This window comes from Botryllus schlosseri, chromosome 8, assembly GCF_051294905.1.
Source record: "Botryllus schlosseri isolate E-star chromosome 8, Bs_hap1, whole genome shotgun sequence".
NCBI lineage: Eukaryota > Metazoa > Chordata > Ascidiacea > Stolidobranchia > Styelidae > Botryllus > Botryllus schlosseri.
Genome location: NC_137243.1, coordinates 4,563,456 through 4,581,154, shown reverse-complemented (window position 1 = coordinate 4,581,154; position 17,699 = coordinate 4,563,456). Strand labels below are relative to the sequence as shown.

Genomic DNA, 17,699 nt, shown 5'->3' with positions numbered 1-17,699 from the left:
AAATTATTAATAAACTGAGCTACTGAGATCGTTCAATAAACTGATACCGCACTGAGTACACGCTCAAATGTTACATCAGAACAGCAAACGACTGCGGAATTATAGTACAAAATAAAAATTGATGGTATTTCGGAGTGGGAATTTTTCTACCATCGGCATCATTTTGATCATACTATATGATATTAGTGGATAGTATCTCTCTATGTCTTTCAATAGTGCAAAAATGTCGTGTTGCGACCTGGTTTGATGAAAATGTATGGTGCTCCGTTTGTTCGCTTATAGTTTAAGTCTTGGAATATTATAATTTAGCGTTTACCTTCCTAGGTATGACCATTCCGCGATGTGCCGAGCATATGATCAACATTTTGGAAATAAATGCATGTCATCAAATTGGCGAAATTCCCACAATAACACTCAAAAATTACCCGTATAAATATAGCGTTCATACAATTTCGAACATTAGTATTTGACTTTGGATGCATCCTCATTTGATTCGCGATTATATTAGCCAAGTTTGTTTGTTATAAATTCATTCTCATGTCACAGCGAACTTGTGATAGGCAGGCATTATTTCGATTAGTTAAGTATTTATGAAGTATCCCAATTCCGTCTCAAATGAAGAATGAACAAATCGATTCAGCATTCATTCTCGAAATGATTATTTGAAGAGACTCTTGGAGACAGAGAACTTGAGCATATAGTTGAATAATATATTTATATTGAAATAAGCTTGAAGATATACGAAAATATTCGGGTTTTTCAATATGAATAGTGAATATATTATCTAATTGTACAACGAAATGATTACTCAGATATAGAGCTGATATTTCATGTACCAGCTCGGGCTTTTTCTCATACTTATCACAAAAGTCCAGGCGATCTTTCAAGCAAATCCGAAATCGCGCGCCTCCTAGTTTGAATAGGGGCGTGTAGTTTATTGAAATTATGATTTCACTGTCGGCATAATCGCTTTTGTCAACTCGCGCTTTATATTCGGCCTCCATTAAGCGCGTTGTTTCACTTGTCACGCGAAGTACTATGACACTTATAAGCTAAATACACACCGAGGTGTTCCATTCACACGCCAAGTACCGCGGCCGGTAGCTTAATTCTTCGCGATACCACCTGGTGCACCACACGTGGAGAATATAAAGTGTAATTTTATTAACGGCCTCGTGCGTTGATATTAAGGCGCTATGTTGCCTTTAATCGCTCGCTTCCGACGTGCTTTATTACATAAATCAACAGACTTTCGCGGCTGCCAGAGTTTGATTCAGGCGTATCTATTCGGTCTATCTGCTGTTGTAATAATGATACGTTGTCGAAGTTAACAACCACTCACGTACTCATTAATAACAGCCTGTTCAGTACAACTCACTTTTGCCAGTCTCCTTTCGCTACGTCATCCACCAAGTCGAAATCCTGAGGTCGTTTATCAGTGGACGCAGCGTTTCGATATTCCAGCCGCAAAGTATATTTGGCGTTCGGTGTGAGGAGGCAGTATAATCCGAACCACGACTGTTTCTCCGATAACGAGTCGTCGTCACTTTGGGCTGAGTCAACGGCGGTAAAATACGGTTGGCCAATTACAGATCTGCCGGTAATTATGTATCTGTACAAAAACAGCTGGATATAGTTACGCCTGTTTGCTTTGGGCTTAAAGGCTTTCGAGATATATATATATTAACTCACCCGCTACTGGAATTTTCCTCAACGCGAAACTCCATTTCAAATCCGATGGATTTGGCCGTAATAAACCGGGTTAGCCTTTCGACATTGCTTTCGTACAAATTTCTATCGATTACCAGTTCATTGTCGAAATCGGGGTGGTTTGTCTCGGTTGGGATGTCCAAAAAGTCAGATAACGTTTGTGATAGCGCCGGCGGTACAATAGATGACTGGTCCGGTAATGATACGCGCACCCGCGAGATTGGAACGTCTGTTTTACCGTACCGTAAATACGACCGCGGCCATGCAGAGTTGAGGTAAATCTCATTGCCTTTGTTTGTAAGGGTCGTGTTTTCTGATTGGACTAAGTAATGAAAGGATGGTGAATTGTTTGAATCGCTTAAGTTCCGTAGCTTATCATCTGATTCCAGTTTAGAAGCTACTAGCCAGAGTAGATTAAATCCGTCCAAGTTTATGGCCTCCCCGCGGCCTTCATCCTCAGACTCTTCCAGATCGCTGTCACTGTACGATTCTGGCTGATTCAAACTGTTCGTTATGGAATAGCGGTCTTCCGACACGACCACATGTTTGTTCTCCAACAGTGATAACTGTAAACCCATTTCCGCTGTCCGCGACCGGCTGCCCACTGTAAGCAAACCAAAATTATGTCAGTAGGTTTAAAAGATAACTGTGATTGTATTATATAATTGTCGCTTAGAGATACTGTCAACTTACCGGCGATTGACGTTGTGGATATTGTAAAAACGCTACTGAATATGAGAAATATAAAAACAAGCTCCGACATGGTGTGTGGTGATTTCTTTCCGCCACGCATTCTTTTCCAATAAATTCCATTATAAAAGCATAATTCCAAGCATAGACTCCGACATTTTCTTGATAGTTTCAGCGGTGCGCTGCCTTTTCGTGAGTGGCTTTTCCGTGTTGGCGGCCAGCACGTCCCCTGAGGTGCACTTGAACTAACGCAACGGCGCGTCGTAAGCATGTTGCCTTAAAATGAGAGCAGCTTTCGGCCGGATCTGTCGATGCAGCGGTGCTTCTACTTCTACTGATCAGCCGGCGCATTTGAAGCAGTTCGTATTGATGTGAAGGGAGTACACCTGTGCGGTGTCGCTTCAGCGAGCAATACCACAAAAAATCCTTGACATTTTATAAATCGCCCTTGAGGACACTACAGTGCTCACTCTCTGGAACTACAGGTAAAACAATGCGGAAATTATTATTGAGGACCTGGCGGCCTTACGATTACCCAACCTGAAATTCAAGAACTAAAACCGAAATAATTCGCCAAACTCACTCTTCAGACTGTTCTTCCTATTTCGTAAGGTATACGCCTCCTCGGGCAAACTTAATCCAATTCAAAATCTACATCAAATAAATAAAACATTGCAGTCATCTGAACTTCGATTTTATAAACAACAGTTCCACATCTATCATATTGATTCAGCTTAGTGTCTTTTGTTATGACGTGTCTATCATAACGGAAACGTACATAAAGATTTTGCTCTCCCGCCAAATGAACGTCGGACACAATTATTTGTAACAATCCGTCAACCGGGCCTTTTGTCATCCGGCCACTATCGAATCTCGACATTAATTTACCCGCGACTAATCCAAGTCGACTAACACCGGTTACAATAACTCTACATCACTGAACCTTCTGGAATCATCCTTCTCTAAATTCGATTCTCTTCAAGCCTTTCGGGCTATGTTTATTTATCCACAACAACTACGACGCTAATCTAAACGAGCTCGCGATGTGATGTCATTGATAGCAGAGGCCCACTCAACATCACGTTTTATCGGTATCGAATAAATGGCATAACGGTACTCGAGTACAACCGATTAAGACTTTATTGATCTACGTCTATGTTTATTCATGATAGGGATGAGTGATTCATTTCCTACTCTTCAGGGCACGACGATTTGATTACATTCAGCGTGATCTCTACCCAGCAAACGCGTATACGTGATACTGACATTGATCGATGAAAATCACGGCGTTAACGACTCGCTACCTTTTCACAAAAATCGTAATGACTATTTCCCCGCTGTATTTAAACGATGCGTTTTGCGCACCTTCATCGCGACCTAGTGTCGGTCGTGGATATGAACGATCGAAGTATCAGTACGAGTATCTGCTTTATAATTTCATCATCATTTCGAAGCATCAAAAGACTACGATATTATGAAAAGATAGGAGTGTGTTGAAACGAACTGGAAGAATAACCTACGAAATCAGGTACCCACCTGACCCTAGCTAGGCGATGTAAATAAGAGGCATACACACATTGCACGGTGCAGACTGCACACTGGATGGAAAGAGATAAGGAACGATATAAAACGACTATAGTGATGTAAATGAATGGCGCATGTGTTACTCAATAGGCGAGTTTGATATGTCAGATCGAGGTCCGGTAATCTTGACGGCTGACTAATATTCAATCAGTAGGAATTCCATGAAGGCCTATTTCGATTTGAATGTGGACACTGGACAGTAGACATGGACTGGACACACTCGGCGACTGTCGCGTTCTACACTTGATAGAGCGAATGAAGCGTTTTCTTTTATTCCGTCCTGATCACATGTTTGTTGTTCGTCCAGGACGCGCGGGTGTTGTGCTTCTACGCTGGCACCAAGAGGCCTACATACGCCCATCGCATAAAGAGATAATGGCTGTGTGACAGCTGGCGTAAAATTAGCCAGGAAATTACAGAAAGACACGACGTTCATCCGAAGTTAATCCAAATTCACTGCCGAATCAGAGCGTCCTAATTTATGACCATATAGTGTTCTACACCAGGTGAAAATTCTGTTTGCTAGATATCTTTATTCACTAATATCCAGAGGTGGTCAGTAACTAAGTACTTCTACTTTTTCGAAGTACTCAAGTAGCGTTCCTCTACTTCTGGTAGTTACTCAAGTAGATTTGATTTTCGCTACTTCTACTTCGTAATATTTTGTGATCTACTTACTTACTTTTCGCTATTTTCAGTTTGTCAAGTAGAAGTAGTTCAATCCTCCAATCAGGAAGATAGGCTGAGGAATTTCGGGGTTGTTTTTGGGGAGTATCAACATATAATTTTCATAAAAGTTGAATATAGCCCAGAATTTTCGTCGCGCTTCGCGCGCAGTGTATCCGGAGTAACCAGTATCATTTCACGATAGTATCATTGAATATAATTTAGGTAGCGGGTTGGCGTGGTTCCGTTCACACCACATTGTCGCCCTTTGCCCATATGTAATAGTTCATCACAGTATATATGGCTCATCATAACGTTTAAAACTTATGTTTCGCAGTCTAGCATTTACTTATCATATCGTAATCTAGCATGTCCATGGCGTGTCCTACTCTGGAAAAGTGGACTCTGACTTTTCTAGTTTTAAACCTGTTTTAGCATACCACCTTTGAAATTTTCTGGGCCAAATACATGTTCCGCTTTTAGAAGTAGTATTTATATTTCACTTTCAATTCCCAGTATAGCACATACTTTGAGTTCTAATTATAATCAGTTCTTTTGTCTGGATAACATACATGTTGAAGTATAAAAGCTAGTGTAGTAATGCCTTCAATTCCTGGAAATGAAGATACACAATGTGGCATTTTCACGATCCATCATATTTTTTATCAACGTTTACTAATCGTGCAAATTATTTACACCGTATCCTATACAACTTCTCCGTATTGCTGTCCGACTAAACTACGGGCCTTATAATATGGGAGAGGACGCCACACCATGATATTTTCTAAAACGTGCTGTTCGAGAAAACAGAGGATTAGTATCGCATTTCCATACCAATACTATCATTTTCATCCCATGATGCGTACGAACGCTTATGCTGTCGATAATAGGATACGTCTTTTGGTATGCATCAATTTGAATCAAGCTCGGCATCTTTCGTCGCATAGCTCAATTCGCACGTTTTGACAATCCATGTGAACGAATTACGATCGTTTTCTTTACTTACTTGTAGATTTGAAGTTCGTCGATTCTACTTCTAATTTTAGGTTGCTTACTGAAGAAGTACCTCACTCGTACTTGAGTAGATTTTTCGCTGTGTTTTGTAAAGAGCAATTGAGATCATTGCAACAGGTTATCCTGACAATATATACTCAAACTTTTGTCTCAAATGCGATTGATTCTTTGCAGCAGGGTATTTATTTATGAATCGGGTCGAAGTATAGTACCAATGTTCTCGCATAACAAAACGCACATCTAAGCAACATCATTCATGATCGAAGATCAGACAGACGGATTCTTCAGAAAATCTGTCCAATAAGTAACCTCCCGTTCCGCAAAGTTAGACCCGATGGTGATGTCATGGTCGAGATTGATGTGTTCGCGATCGACGTTGTACCTGGGCCACTTGACTTCCACCGCTTCGTTGCCATCGTTAGGATCTCTGAAAATAACAATACGAGGGCGATTACTATTACAGCACAATTACACATAGGTAATCACGATTATTCGTTGACCACGCTTGAAGACAATGTACGAGATGATACATCGTAAGTGTGACGGCGTTTTTCACCCCACGAACATTTCGATTTTGAATAAGGAATGGCAAAATGACGTGTGCGCGACCCGCCAGATTAACTGATACCATTCGATTCAACATTGAGAATGCCAATATAGCACTTCTAGCACTTTTGACATGGTATGGTTACTTTGAACAAAATATTTAAGGCCAAATTTCAACATAATATTTAAGACCGATTTCATAATATTTAAGACGGAATTTTATTCGATTACTTCAAGTGGTGGCATCCAGATATTCATGATTACACAACTTGTTGTACAGCCGCTTTAAATCGTCGTAAATCACGATCACCCCTTGCTACGCGCACATGTTACAGTTTTCAATAGGCAGCTCCTTACGTTTTCTATGCTTGGCACCACTGCCGAAGTCAATCTTCATATAAAAATCGAATATATCAGCGCCTTTACTATTACAGTTGCACGTTGTTTTGGGAGATAAATATGGTTATGGTTACGGATCAGATAAATTGAGACTTGGTATTCATAGAAGGGGAATTATGATGATCGCGAAGGACCTATGGCTCACCGAAAATCAAACGATGACGCAACGCGTACACATATCAAGACTAACCCGGTGCGAGCGAAATTGGTCAAGTACTTCATACACTTCAGGCTCAGCTCCTTTTCGTCATCCGAGAACCTGCCGCCAAACCTCAGCTCCCCGGGCGTGAAGGGAACTCCGAGCATCATGTAGACGTCTTCTCCGTGATCGCAAAGGCACCAAGGCGGCTTGATCCCACTCTCCGGTCCGTATTCGGAATCGTGAAATAATTTGAGTTGGAAACAAGCTTGGTAGAAGAACACGTTCGTGAACTCTAAAAAGTTACGCAAGTGACGGTTACAGTAATCAGCGCTCAAGCGTTATATTTCAAGTAATGCCATACATTTATAAACTTTCCCAGCAAATAGTAGTAGACATTCAAGGCAAGTAGGTACTAGAACTATACCATATTGTCATTTTTGTACTTGCTATCGACCATACCTTGGATGTTACAACTCTAAACCCAACAAACCTACATGCCCAGCCGAAGTGTTGCTGGTCAGAGGCATACCTGCATGGCGATGAGCAGCCGTGACAGCTGGCTGAACGAATATTCTATCTCCCGTGACCTTGCCGTAAAGCTTGCTGAGCGCCGTTTCGTCCGCGCTGTCGATGGTATAGAATTCTTTCCAGTCCTGCAGATTCTCGTCGGTAACCTGCGAGTCGACAAGGTCCAATTTATACTGAAGGCGAATCGACAAGGTCCAATTTATACTGAAGAATAATAAAGCTAAAAGCTAAAACTAAAAACACGTTCGGTTATCGAATAGTTCATCCCATGGTCGGGCAACTATATAGGATTGTCGGTCATGGAAATTGTCAATTCTAATTCTGGAACGGAAATGAAATTGAAATTCAGGTTTGTACAACAAGCGGTTCGTTTCGCACTACAATTCTTTCGTGGCATTTTCAGTAAAACCAGAGAACATATTTAGAATTTCGCATCAATAGTCATCAGACAACTAGAAATTAATCTTAGTCGTGTGGTTCTTCCTACCGGGAACAAAGCACTGGTTTTGAAGACGTCTTCAGTGATTCCGTTCATGTAGTTGTCGCAGAAACACATCGCGAAGCCGCCTCTACATTCCGAATTGTTGACGCCGATCATGTACGGGATGTGCTGCGGACTTGCAGCTAACGCGCTGCGCGGATTTTGTTGCACAAACTCACCGTCCACGCAAGGCAAGAATTTGTGCTGCCATCCGGATTTCTACAAAAGAATCCTGACGTTATTCCCACTCCTTATATTGAGCGCTCAAGCACAACCCGCGCGTCCTCGTCGTATAATTGCCGTACGATCATCACGAATTACGAGAGAACGGTCATTCCACATTTCACGACAAGAAAATTATTATAACGATGGAATACGCGCGGGACATGACGGACCACGACCTTCGCCGACCGGACCAAGACCTTCGCCGACATGGGACTTGCATATATCTAGTCCATAGCACGTGTTTGTTTTAAAGAACACGTTCGTGAACTCTAAAAAGTTACGCAAGTGACGGTTACAGTAATCAGCGCTCAGCGTTATATTTCAAGTAATGCCATACATTTATAAACTTTTTCCAAGCAAATAGTAGTAGACATTTAAGGCAAGTAGGTACTAGAACTATACCATATTGTCGGTTCGACTTGTAACACCAAGACCTTCGCCGACATGGGACTTGCAGCCATAGCACGCGTTTGAATTGAAGACGATTCATGTCGGTTCGACTTGTAACCACTCATTCAGTGTATCGAAATCTTATGTCATTTTCTAAATGGTCGTTTCGACTTTTTACGTGTATCGAAATCTGATGGCCATTTTCGAAATAGTAATATAAACCCGTCACATGGGACTTGCAGCCATAGCACGTGTTTGATTTAAAGACGATTCATGTCGGTTCGACCTGTAACCACTCTTTCAGTGTATCGAAATCTGATGGCCATTTTCGAAATAGTAATATAAACCCGTCTTGTATGTGCGTAATTCTATGAAGCCCATGTAGTGTCAGAACAGGGAGTAGTGTAAAAATTACCAGTGCCCCCAATTCTTTATCGCCATTGGGACACTCTCCGTCGCCGTTTAGTAAGCATTGATATTACAACAGCGTCACCTCGACTACTGCGATGTTTGCAGCAAGTAGCTCTTCGGATGATAAAGCTTGTAGCTTTTCCAGGACAGCTTTTTCCTCGGTATCCTCGATGCCCAAATGCGCAAGAAGCAGCGTAGTTGTAGAATCATTCTGGCCGAAGTCGAAAAAGTCATCGGCTGGAGAAAGTGATATCGCAACGGGCGGATTTATAATGCATGAAAACCAAGTGGATCCGGTTCCACGAATCAAGTCTTGATAGTGCCCAAAATGCTTATCCGCAAAATTACCTGTTGCTTGTCCGCTGTGGCTAATTGCTTTGTGAAAGAGTCCTTGAGACTGGGTGGACAAAAGGTGGTGGTGCACCGACATGGCGCCGGCGCTCTCACCGAACAATGTCACATTCCCCGGGTTACCACCAAATGCTGCAATGTTCTTTTGGGTCCACCTATATAAATCAGGAAAGATAAAAACCCATTACAAATGATTTGAGAACAATCAGCCCTTTGCTGACTGCGTGAAATCTGAAAATATTACATTACACTCTTGTTCAATTAAATTGAACTTCGCGAGACTTGCGGTAGCAATTAGCTAGAGCGTCTCGCGGCAGCAAATTAGCTAGAGCCAAATATATTTTTAAAGGCAAAATTCAAACTCACTGCAGCGCCATTCGTTGATCCCACAGGCCAGCGTTCCCAGGACAGGATTTACCTAGTGAGAGAAACCCGAAAACGTTCACCCTGTAGTTCGGAATCACCACGACGACATTGAATAGGCCAGCAAGTGCGCTCCCGTCGTATAGTCGTTCCGAACCATCTTGGAAACTTCCACCGTAAATCCAAAACAGAACCTGAATGTTTGACTAAATCATTGAAATTGTTCCGCTCACGGCAACGTCACATCACCATATTGCATATGCGACTGTGTGTCGCATGCATAACTAATAAACACCGAAATCCTTTTGAACGTCCAGTTGGTGTACATTATGTACAACCAAACGCAGAGACGACAGTATTGAATAACGACGCGACCCGTCCGACAGTGGTCACATAGATAGCGAGAATAGGAAATGCGGTCGAAGGAAAATATTCGCTGCTGCATGCAGATTGCAGAAAGTGGACGTTCGTCAGCAACCCTACCCGCGGCGAAATAGGCAGAGTTGAAATGCTGACCAAGAAAAACAAACCGGTAGATTATCCTTCTCGAGATTATCCTTCTCGTGAGTTGGAGTGTACACAGTAACGTGCAAGGAATCTTCACTCATGTCCTCATCATTCCCGGGAGATCTCTTCATAGGAAAGTATGGTTCATCGGCGTGGGTCGACTGTGCGTTCTGCATGCATATTTTACCGACCGTAGTACCGTCGAGCACACCCGACCACGACTGTTCGCTGAAACACAGGTTGAAGTTTCAGTTGTATACGGATCATTAGTATACTATAGTGCTCACCTTTGTGGTTTCATGAACCGCAAATTTCCAATCGGGGGAGATGCATACGGGATATTTCGGTAGCAGTAGACTTTTTCCGCGTCTTGGTGTGACAACGTGATCACTGTTCCGCTGATCTTGCCAGACTCGATAGTTACGATCGGTGATTCCATTGCTACGATGTTCTCGAAGAATTGCACAGAGCCTCCACTTCCTACTCTGCTGTATATGCCGTCAGCGGGCTGGCTTGCCTCTATATATGTCGCTTGCCTCTCCACAAAAGGATATATAATTGTTAATTAGGCAGCCAATACTCACGATAGTCTCGACTGCGATGCAAACACGCGTTGCGCGTGATTGCTGTTAGGCAATGAGCGCTTTTGCCATTTCCTTGGCGGCAATAACAAACTTGTCTCTCTCATTATTAAAGTACAGCTATGGATTCGCTTCGATAAGTCGCTATGTGCCTACGTATCTATCGGTCACCGGATTCAACGACAGTCCTATTTATGTTGTTCGCTTTACAACTTTCACGCGATTATTTCTGTATTATTCACTCAGAGCTAGTGCGCTGCGCAGTTCTCATGTCCCATTTTAACTTGTTCATTTTTGTAAGTACTTGTAGCTCAAGATGGGTGTATTGAGAGATGTATATCTATTTCCAATGGAATATATTAGGAGAAAGGGTGTGCGATATGCGACCCACAGACATTCGTTCAGCGAAACAAGTCTAAGTTTAAATGGTGCGGCCCTCGAAATGGGTATAGCGGAGAGCGATTTTTATTGATGTGTAATATAACTCCAGAAGCTGGTTGCGTTGCATGTTCGCTGCGTATCGTATATCTTCCGATGAACTTTACTAATTCACGCGTATATTACTTTGACGTAGCATGCAACAGCCTGTCTTGTAGACACATAGAGACCACGATATGACGACGTTATAATGTTTCGGGACCGTAACTGCCGTACCCTAAACCCCCCAAGTGGGGGAACGAGCTCGAAGGGGATCAAAATGTTTTCGTAAACAAACATAAATTCTAGAGTATTTATTTGGTTGAATCATTAAAACTTGTAAATGTACTTGTCTTGATTGCCCACCCCACTCGGAAGAAAATTTCATTCAATTTATAGAAATGTGCACTTCGAGCCGGCCATTACTGCGTCACGACAATCCAAGATATAATATATTTTGGTCAACATGAGACTCCACAGTACACATTCGCGGCGAGGAAAGCTTGTCCGAAAATAACCACCGCATGTTGGCCGAGGCCTTGATATATGTAATATGTAGGGTGTAGGCCTATACAGATATGTCCATTTGTCCAATTGTCAAATGTTCATATAAGTGCCTGAATGGCAATCTGAGAAAATGATTATTCAAGAATAATTTCATCCTATGTGTCTCACGAAAGAGGTTTTATTTTAGTCATTATTGGGCAATTCCAATATTTTCTGACTATATATAGGGGTAGAGTGGGGTAAAACGCCCAGTTGAGGTACGACGCCCACCATCAATATGACAGAACAAATCGAGCGTTGAATGCGTCACAGTGTCGCAAAATCGCCTAATGGTCAGACGAAACTGTCACCAGTGTTCTATATGGCATTGCTCTTCAACCTTTTTCGTCGTGGTACACCCTTTCAAGGTTTTCTCGAAACTCGTACATCTCCTCACCGGATAACTCTTTGATTCCGTATAGTAAGCCTAGGCCAGGGGTGTTCAACCTCTTGTTATTCACGGCCGTGCTTCGATTCCATACATAGCATACTACCGCATTCCGGCGTAGAGTCGTCATGGCCCATCTGAACGTCATATACTCAGGACTATAACTGCCGCACTCCAAACCCGTCAATTGGGGTGGGGGCGAGCTCGAAGGGGTACCATAATTATTTCTTGAATAAACATAAATTAAACTTTATTCAATTTTTTTTCGCCATACGCTCGGTTTAATGTTGTCAAATTTCTTTATTATTGGGTACCCTTCCCCAAGAAAAAATACGCATGATTAATAGCAATGGGCATTTCGGTGTCGGCCATTACCGCGCCATGACACACCGGCCATGTAACAAAATGCGATCCGAGAAGTGTGCCAGAATGGCAGCGAAAAAACATTGGTCGAAAAGGATTACCCTTATGCTGACCGAACACCCCGATATATATACATTATACAATTATAATTATCCATAGACGCCGTAATGCGGTAGTATGCTAAGCGAACTTTCCTGCCCTGGCAATCTGAACCCCAGAAGACAAATGCCATCTCACAGATAAAATTATTTGCCAGTGAAAAAATACCAATTAGAAATCGCTTGCATCTTTTAGTATAGTACGTTTGGGCGATTTCAATATCGTTTGCAATAGCAGGTCACGAAATAACGTCATGTAACTAAGTTACTATACCAAGGGGCCCGCTCGAATTACTATTTACGGGCCCTACATTTTTCAAGGCCTTTCATTTTGATTGTAAATCTGAAAGTAAATCTGATTACGCAGGCAGAGAGAGAGAATAACAAAATGCAATTTCTGATATTATCAACGGATTCAATCATGAAGTATAGAAAATTTCACGCGTCGCGAGATCTTAGACGCTATAAACTACCCAACTATAACGTGTATAACAAATTTTGCTGACAAAGTAGCGGTTAAAACGTAGACCGTGATGAGGGGTCCACTGTTTGGTTTATGACCCTATGAGGGCCCAAGACCAACGTTTTGGGGGGCCTAACGAAGCTCTGTTTCGGCCCTGCATATACTCATGTTAAATTGGATGCTGGGAACTTCAAACCGCGGAGAGCGCTTGTGGTGTTCTGCGTCATCACTGATTTCTTGAGATATACCTTGCGCATAAAAGTTTTTAATTGTAAAAGTAGTCGCGCGGGCGCTAAAAACTTTTACATGTGGAAAATTTATTTCCTCTATAATATGGGAATTTTCATAAATTACCGTCAACTATTTATCCATTTTTAGCACACGTGATCGATTAAGCGATAGAGCTGATGGAGGGGGTCTACGACAATTTGGGTGCAATATGAATGATGATGCATCTTCCGATTTTTGGTAATGACTTTGTAGCATGTTGTTATTTTTTGACCTCTCGTCAGGATTGTAGGCATACACGCTAGTGCGGAGCGGATCGACAAATTCTCTGGTCCGGCCCCGATCCGGTTTGCCAATTCTCTGGTCCGGCTCCGGCCGTATCAGGAAAAAGTACTGATCCGGCTCCGGCCAAAAATGAAAAAGTTCTGCCGGAAATCCGGCCCAACACGGTACGGTGGTTCCATGAATTTAAAAATATGGCTCGTTTCTTTTCGCACTGACTGGGCGGTATGCGTGTTGTTGGTTGGTAGTTATTTAGTTACTAACGTCATGCTTATCCATAAAGATTCTGGCCTTATCAAAAAATTACTTATCCGGCTCCGATCCAGTCCGGCCAAAATGGAAAAAATCCGGCCGGATATCCGTAACATTTCGAGGTTTTATGCAGTGCTCGCGTACCACCTACATAAGTTACGCGCGCCGAAAGCGGTCAAAAATTGTTTCAACCGTGTTGAGCTGCCGTAGGAGATAAGCTGCCCATTTTAAGGCGCAGTATAAGATTTCTGTAGTGGATCCATTTGGTATTTTTGTGGTCAAATATATTAAAACGGAATTTGATTAGGTAAGAATCCCAATGCCTTACGAATAGATCGCTTTCCCGTAGGCCGTCATTGGTGCGATTTCCCCTACCCACGACGACGACGACGACCACCTTACCACGACGACTTCAAAAACTCAATATCAACCCCAACTGAACAAATAACTCTCTTCGGTCGAAAAAAACCAGAATCTATGCTCGCGTCCTACCTGGAAGGCCGTTGCGTACCACTAGTGGTACGCGTACCACAGTGATGAACCAAATTTTACCGCCTATGTTACAGGACTTATGTTATACAGGACTTTATTGTCAGATTACGACCAAAACAAAGCAATCATAGCAATATGCCAACGTATATCGTCGGTAAAGCCACTGTTTTGGCAGTTTATATGTCCAATCATCGTAATTTTGCCAATTCCATAGTTGATCGCATAGGACCCGATGGCCCGTGATATACCGTAATTATTATTGAGTATTCAAGTGAAAAACAAGGTAATGGATTTCGAGGTAACATTTCGGAATCATTTGACCGGTCCGGCCCGCGAGTGCTCCGGAGGTTTGAATCCGGCGCGCGTCGCAACTCGAGTTTGACACCCCTGCCTTATGGTGTATGGAAGGCTTGTGAAATTTAGGGGCAGGTGACACTATCATCATCAGCATTGGTTTTATTAGTACTGCAGGGCGAGAACTTTGCAATTGAACACTAGGGTTGTTCAAAAATGACTTTTTTTCTCAAATTGTGCTGGCTACTTGATAAATTTGTTAGGTTACCTAATTTAAGCCTACACACCAAATTTGGTTAAATTCCAGCCAGTAGCAGCATTGCTACTGGGGAAGAAAGTTTCTATTTATTATAAATGAATATAAAAATAAATAAATAAAAAAATTTAAAATTTTCTGTTCACCCCATGAAAGTGTTGGGTTGTCTATAGAAACGATGTTCATCAAATTTGGCTCTATTCCAGTGCCGTTTAAAAACTTAAATTTAATAAAATAGTATTTACGGTGGGCACCCATATAATAAATAATTAAAGAATCAGTCACCGTAAATACTATTTTATGGATAATCCAAATTTTTCGACGCTTCGACGCTCCGCTTCCACTGGTTGGAATTGAACCAAATTTATCTGGGCTCCTCTTCCCCGCCGTTGCCGTTTTTACGGCGACAAAAAAGCCCAGTAAAATACCCGACGAAAGAAAGCACTCACAAGGAATGGAAAGAACTAGTAGAAAGGGCCGCGGCTTCAAAAAAAGATCAACATCGAAAAGAACTTTGACATCGGGCACTCTGGGCCGAGGTGGATGTTAGAGTAAAGGATCGCTACTGATGCGTGTCGTTCGACATCCTCCTATCTGTTCATGACATTGCATTGTGTCTTATCGCATTGTACATTGTGTGTGACTTGTTCAGATGGAAAATATAACCCAACGATGTTATGTTATGTTATATATCCATCCATATTTCTGAAACATGAAACAGGTCTGCCCAATCCTCCTCTATGGTGTGCCCAAGATCAGTGTTTTGTGGACGGAAGGGTGCTGGAAAAATGTTGTTTCTGTTCTGATTACAACACACAACCAGATAACCACTCCGACTAAACACTATAGCAGGGCTGTCAAACACAGGGCCGGACGATTTCATTCGTCCCGTGAAGAAATCTGTTGTAGACCCTAGCAATCACCAGAGCTCACATTAAAGATGGCTCAATTCTACACCCATGTTCCACTCCACTCCCGTATGCAGTCTATAGGCAAAACTTTGCTGTTGTGACGTCATATCGACTGACAATATGTTCATACCATATTGTAAAACCCGCTAGTAGGCCCTAAAGAGTGTCCGGAATTTCATCATCATCATCATCATTAGTTTATTAACAATTTTATCAGTTCAATACACCACAAAAATGCGATACAATGAAAAGATACGAAGGTGTCGAAGCGACGTGGAGTAGTCTATGGAATCAGACATGCACCTTGGCCTAGGCGACGTAAAGAGGAGGCATGCACACCGAATGAAAAGTAAAGAAGATAGTATGGAAAAAAACAAATGACAAAATGGGGTAGCATGTTATGGAAGGCGAGATCGATAGGTCAGTCGTGGTACGGTAATCTTGAGGATGCATTAGTATTCATTTAGTAGTAATTGCTTGTATTTCGACTTGAATGTAAACATGCTCGTGGACTGTCGGATGGCCGGCGCGATACTGTTCCACACATCAGGTCCGGCATATTTTAAGGAGCGACGAACTTTTCGGTCGATCATGTGATATTTGGACAACGTGAACGCGCGTGTGTTACACTTGGGCGCTTTTGATTCCGAGGTAAAAAAGTCATTGAAATATTCGGGGCAACGACCGCAGTGGAACTGATACATAAACTTGGCGATTTCTAGTTTGCGCCACAAAAATATGGTAACCCTCGTGTAGTTGAGTTTTGGAACAGTGGTGAATCTTCGTAAGTGTATGTCACGATGCAGCATACTAGATTAGGGTTACCATATTTCTGTGACCCAAATTCCGGACAATCTTTAGCGCCCACCAGTGGATTTCAAAATGAGTTATGACGTCACAGTAGTAAGCTCCGGGCGTATGGCAACCCTAGACTAGGTCGAGGTGGATTCCTGTTCAATGTTTATTGAGACCCCAACTGGTTGCTCATATACCACATGTGGTCACGATCCGGTTCAGGAGTAGCCTATGGCTGTGTGCTCTGTAACCGAAACCACATTTTTCAGCCCCTTTCCGCCCAAATAAACAATGATTATGAGCCCATCAAAGGGTAATCGATGCAACTTCTGGGGGGGGGGGGGGCTTGCTATATGAATCTGGTTTCTATATGCATCTGGTCGTCAAATATTTCGAATGAAGTCTGTCAATAATATTGGTTGTTCCATAAATTACTATATAGCCTAGTTACTACTCTCCGCCCACATGATCAGAGTTAGCGGTAGAGCTGGTGGAGGATGATGAGTTCGAAAATAAAGGGAGCGTAATTCTACACCGTTAAGTCATGTTCATGTCCCACCGATAACATTGTTTATCAGCCTTATGACAGTGCGCACCACGGAGCTTTATAAACACCCCACATCCTGAGGTTTCCAACCTTTATGGTCGTGAGTCCATCTCCAATTTGAAAATGTTTCGGAGCCAAGATCAAAATTTGACTAGCTGATTACTAAAAGAAGTCAGCTCCTTTGCCCGGACTTACTCACGGGCCGATTACGTTCAACATATTCGCGAAGCGTAGAATAAAGGCAAACGACCCCACGCTTGTAACCATGCACTATATTTGAATAAAGCATACGGCCTTAACGATCTCAGGGAGTATAACGTTCTCCTATAATTGCGATTACAATTGGGCTTATCCTAGTAAATGAAGGGTGTTTTTATTTATATTTTATTGCAGTTTTTTCGAGGGTGGTAGTCCCCATATTAAAACCAATAAATGTGATAGTATATCGCGCGCGGCACGAATAAAAATATCATGCATCAGCATAAATATTCCCAAAAATAATGTTTTTATGTTGATTTACGAAAATATTTTGAGCCTACGTCCAGTCTTCAAAATCCCGGACATTTGGCATATTTTAAAAATTCCTCCCGGACGCTAGTTTGAACAGTGAAATTCCGGACAAGCCCGGGAAATTCCGGACGTATGGCAACCCTAGACTAGATGATATCTAAGGATCGTATCGCTGCAGCCAGTATTTTATTTTTGAATATAATTTTTACCAGAGGTGGTCAGTTACGAAGTACTTCTACTTTTTTGAAGTACTCAAGTAGTTTTCCTCT

The 17,699-nt window shown here is 42.2% G+C and overlaps 2 protein-coding genes across 3 annotated transcripts in view; both read right to left on the bottom strand.

Annotated features, from left to right (window-relative positions):
- The window catches only part of LOC145444437 (uncharacterized), a 92,612-nt gene extending 89,229 nt beyond the window's left edge, over positions 1 to 3,383 (bottom strand). Inside the window, exons 1-3 of one of the 2 annotated variants that reach the window (XM_080322418.1) lie at positions 2,404 to 3,383; positions 1,693 to 2,314; positions 1,379 to 1,612 (exon numbers count right to left, since the gene is read on the bottom strand). In XM_080322418.1, coding sequence (XP_080178544.1) covers positions 1,379 to 1,612; positions 1,693 to 2,314; positions 2,404 to 2,671 — 1,124 coding nt within the window. In that variant the 5' untranslated portion in view covers positions 2,672 to 3,383. The remainder of the gene's footprint in view (positions 1 to 1,378; positions 1,613 to 1,692; positions 2,315 to 2,403) is intronic. The other variant, XM_080322417.1, reaches the window with a different exon arrangement.
- A 2,445-nt stretch (positions 3,384 to 5,828) lies between these two features.
- LOC145444442 (pyrethroid hydrolase Ces2e-like) lies at positions 5,829 to 10,640 on the bottom strand. Its single transcript, XM_080322426.1, has 9 exons — positions 10,295 to 10,640; positions 10,031 to 10,235; positions 9,504 to 9,694; positions 9,135 to 9,292; positions 8,869 to 9,023; positions 7,767 to 7,979; positions 7,281 to 7,425; positions 6,800 to 7,043; positions 5,829 to 6,091 (listed from the first exon to the last, which is right to left on the bottom strand). Exons 1-9 carry the CDS (start codon positions 10,444 to 10,446, stop codon positions 5,932 to 5,934), a joined length of 1,623 nt encoding a protein of 540 aa, XP_080178552.1. The 5' UTR covers positions 10,447 to 10,640; the 3' UTR covers positions 5,829 to 5,931.
- Between the last annotated feature and the right edge of the window lie 7,059 nt (positions 10,641 to 17,699).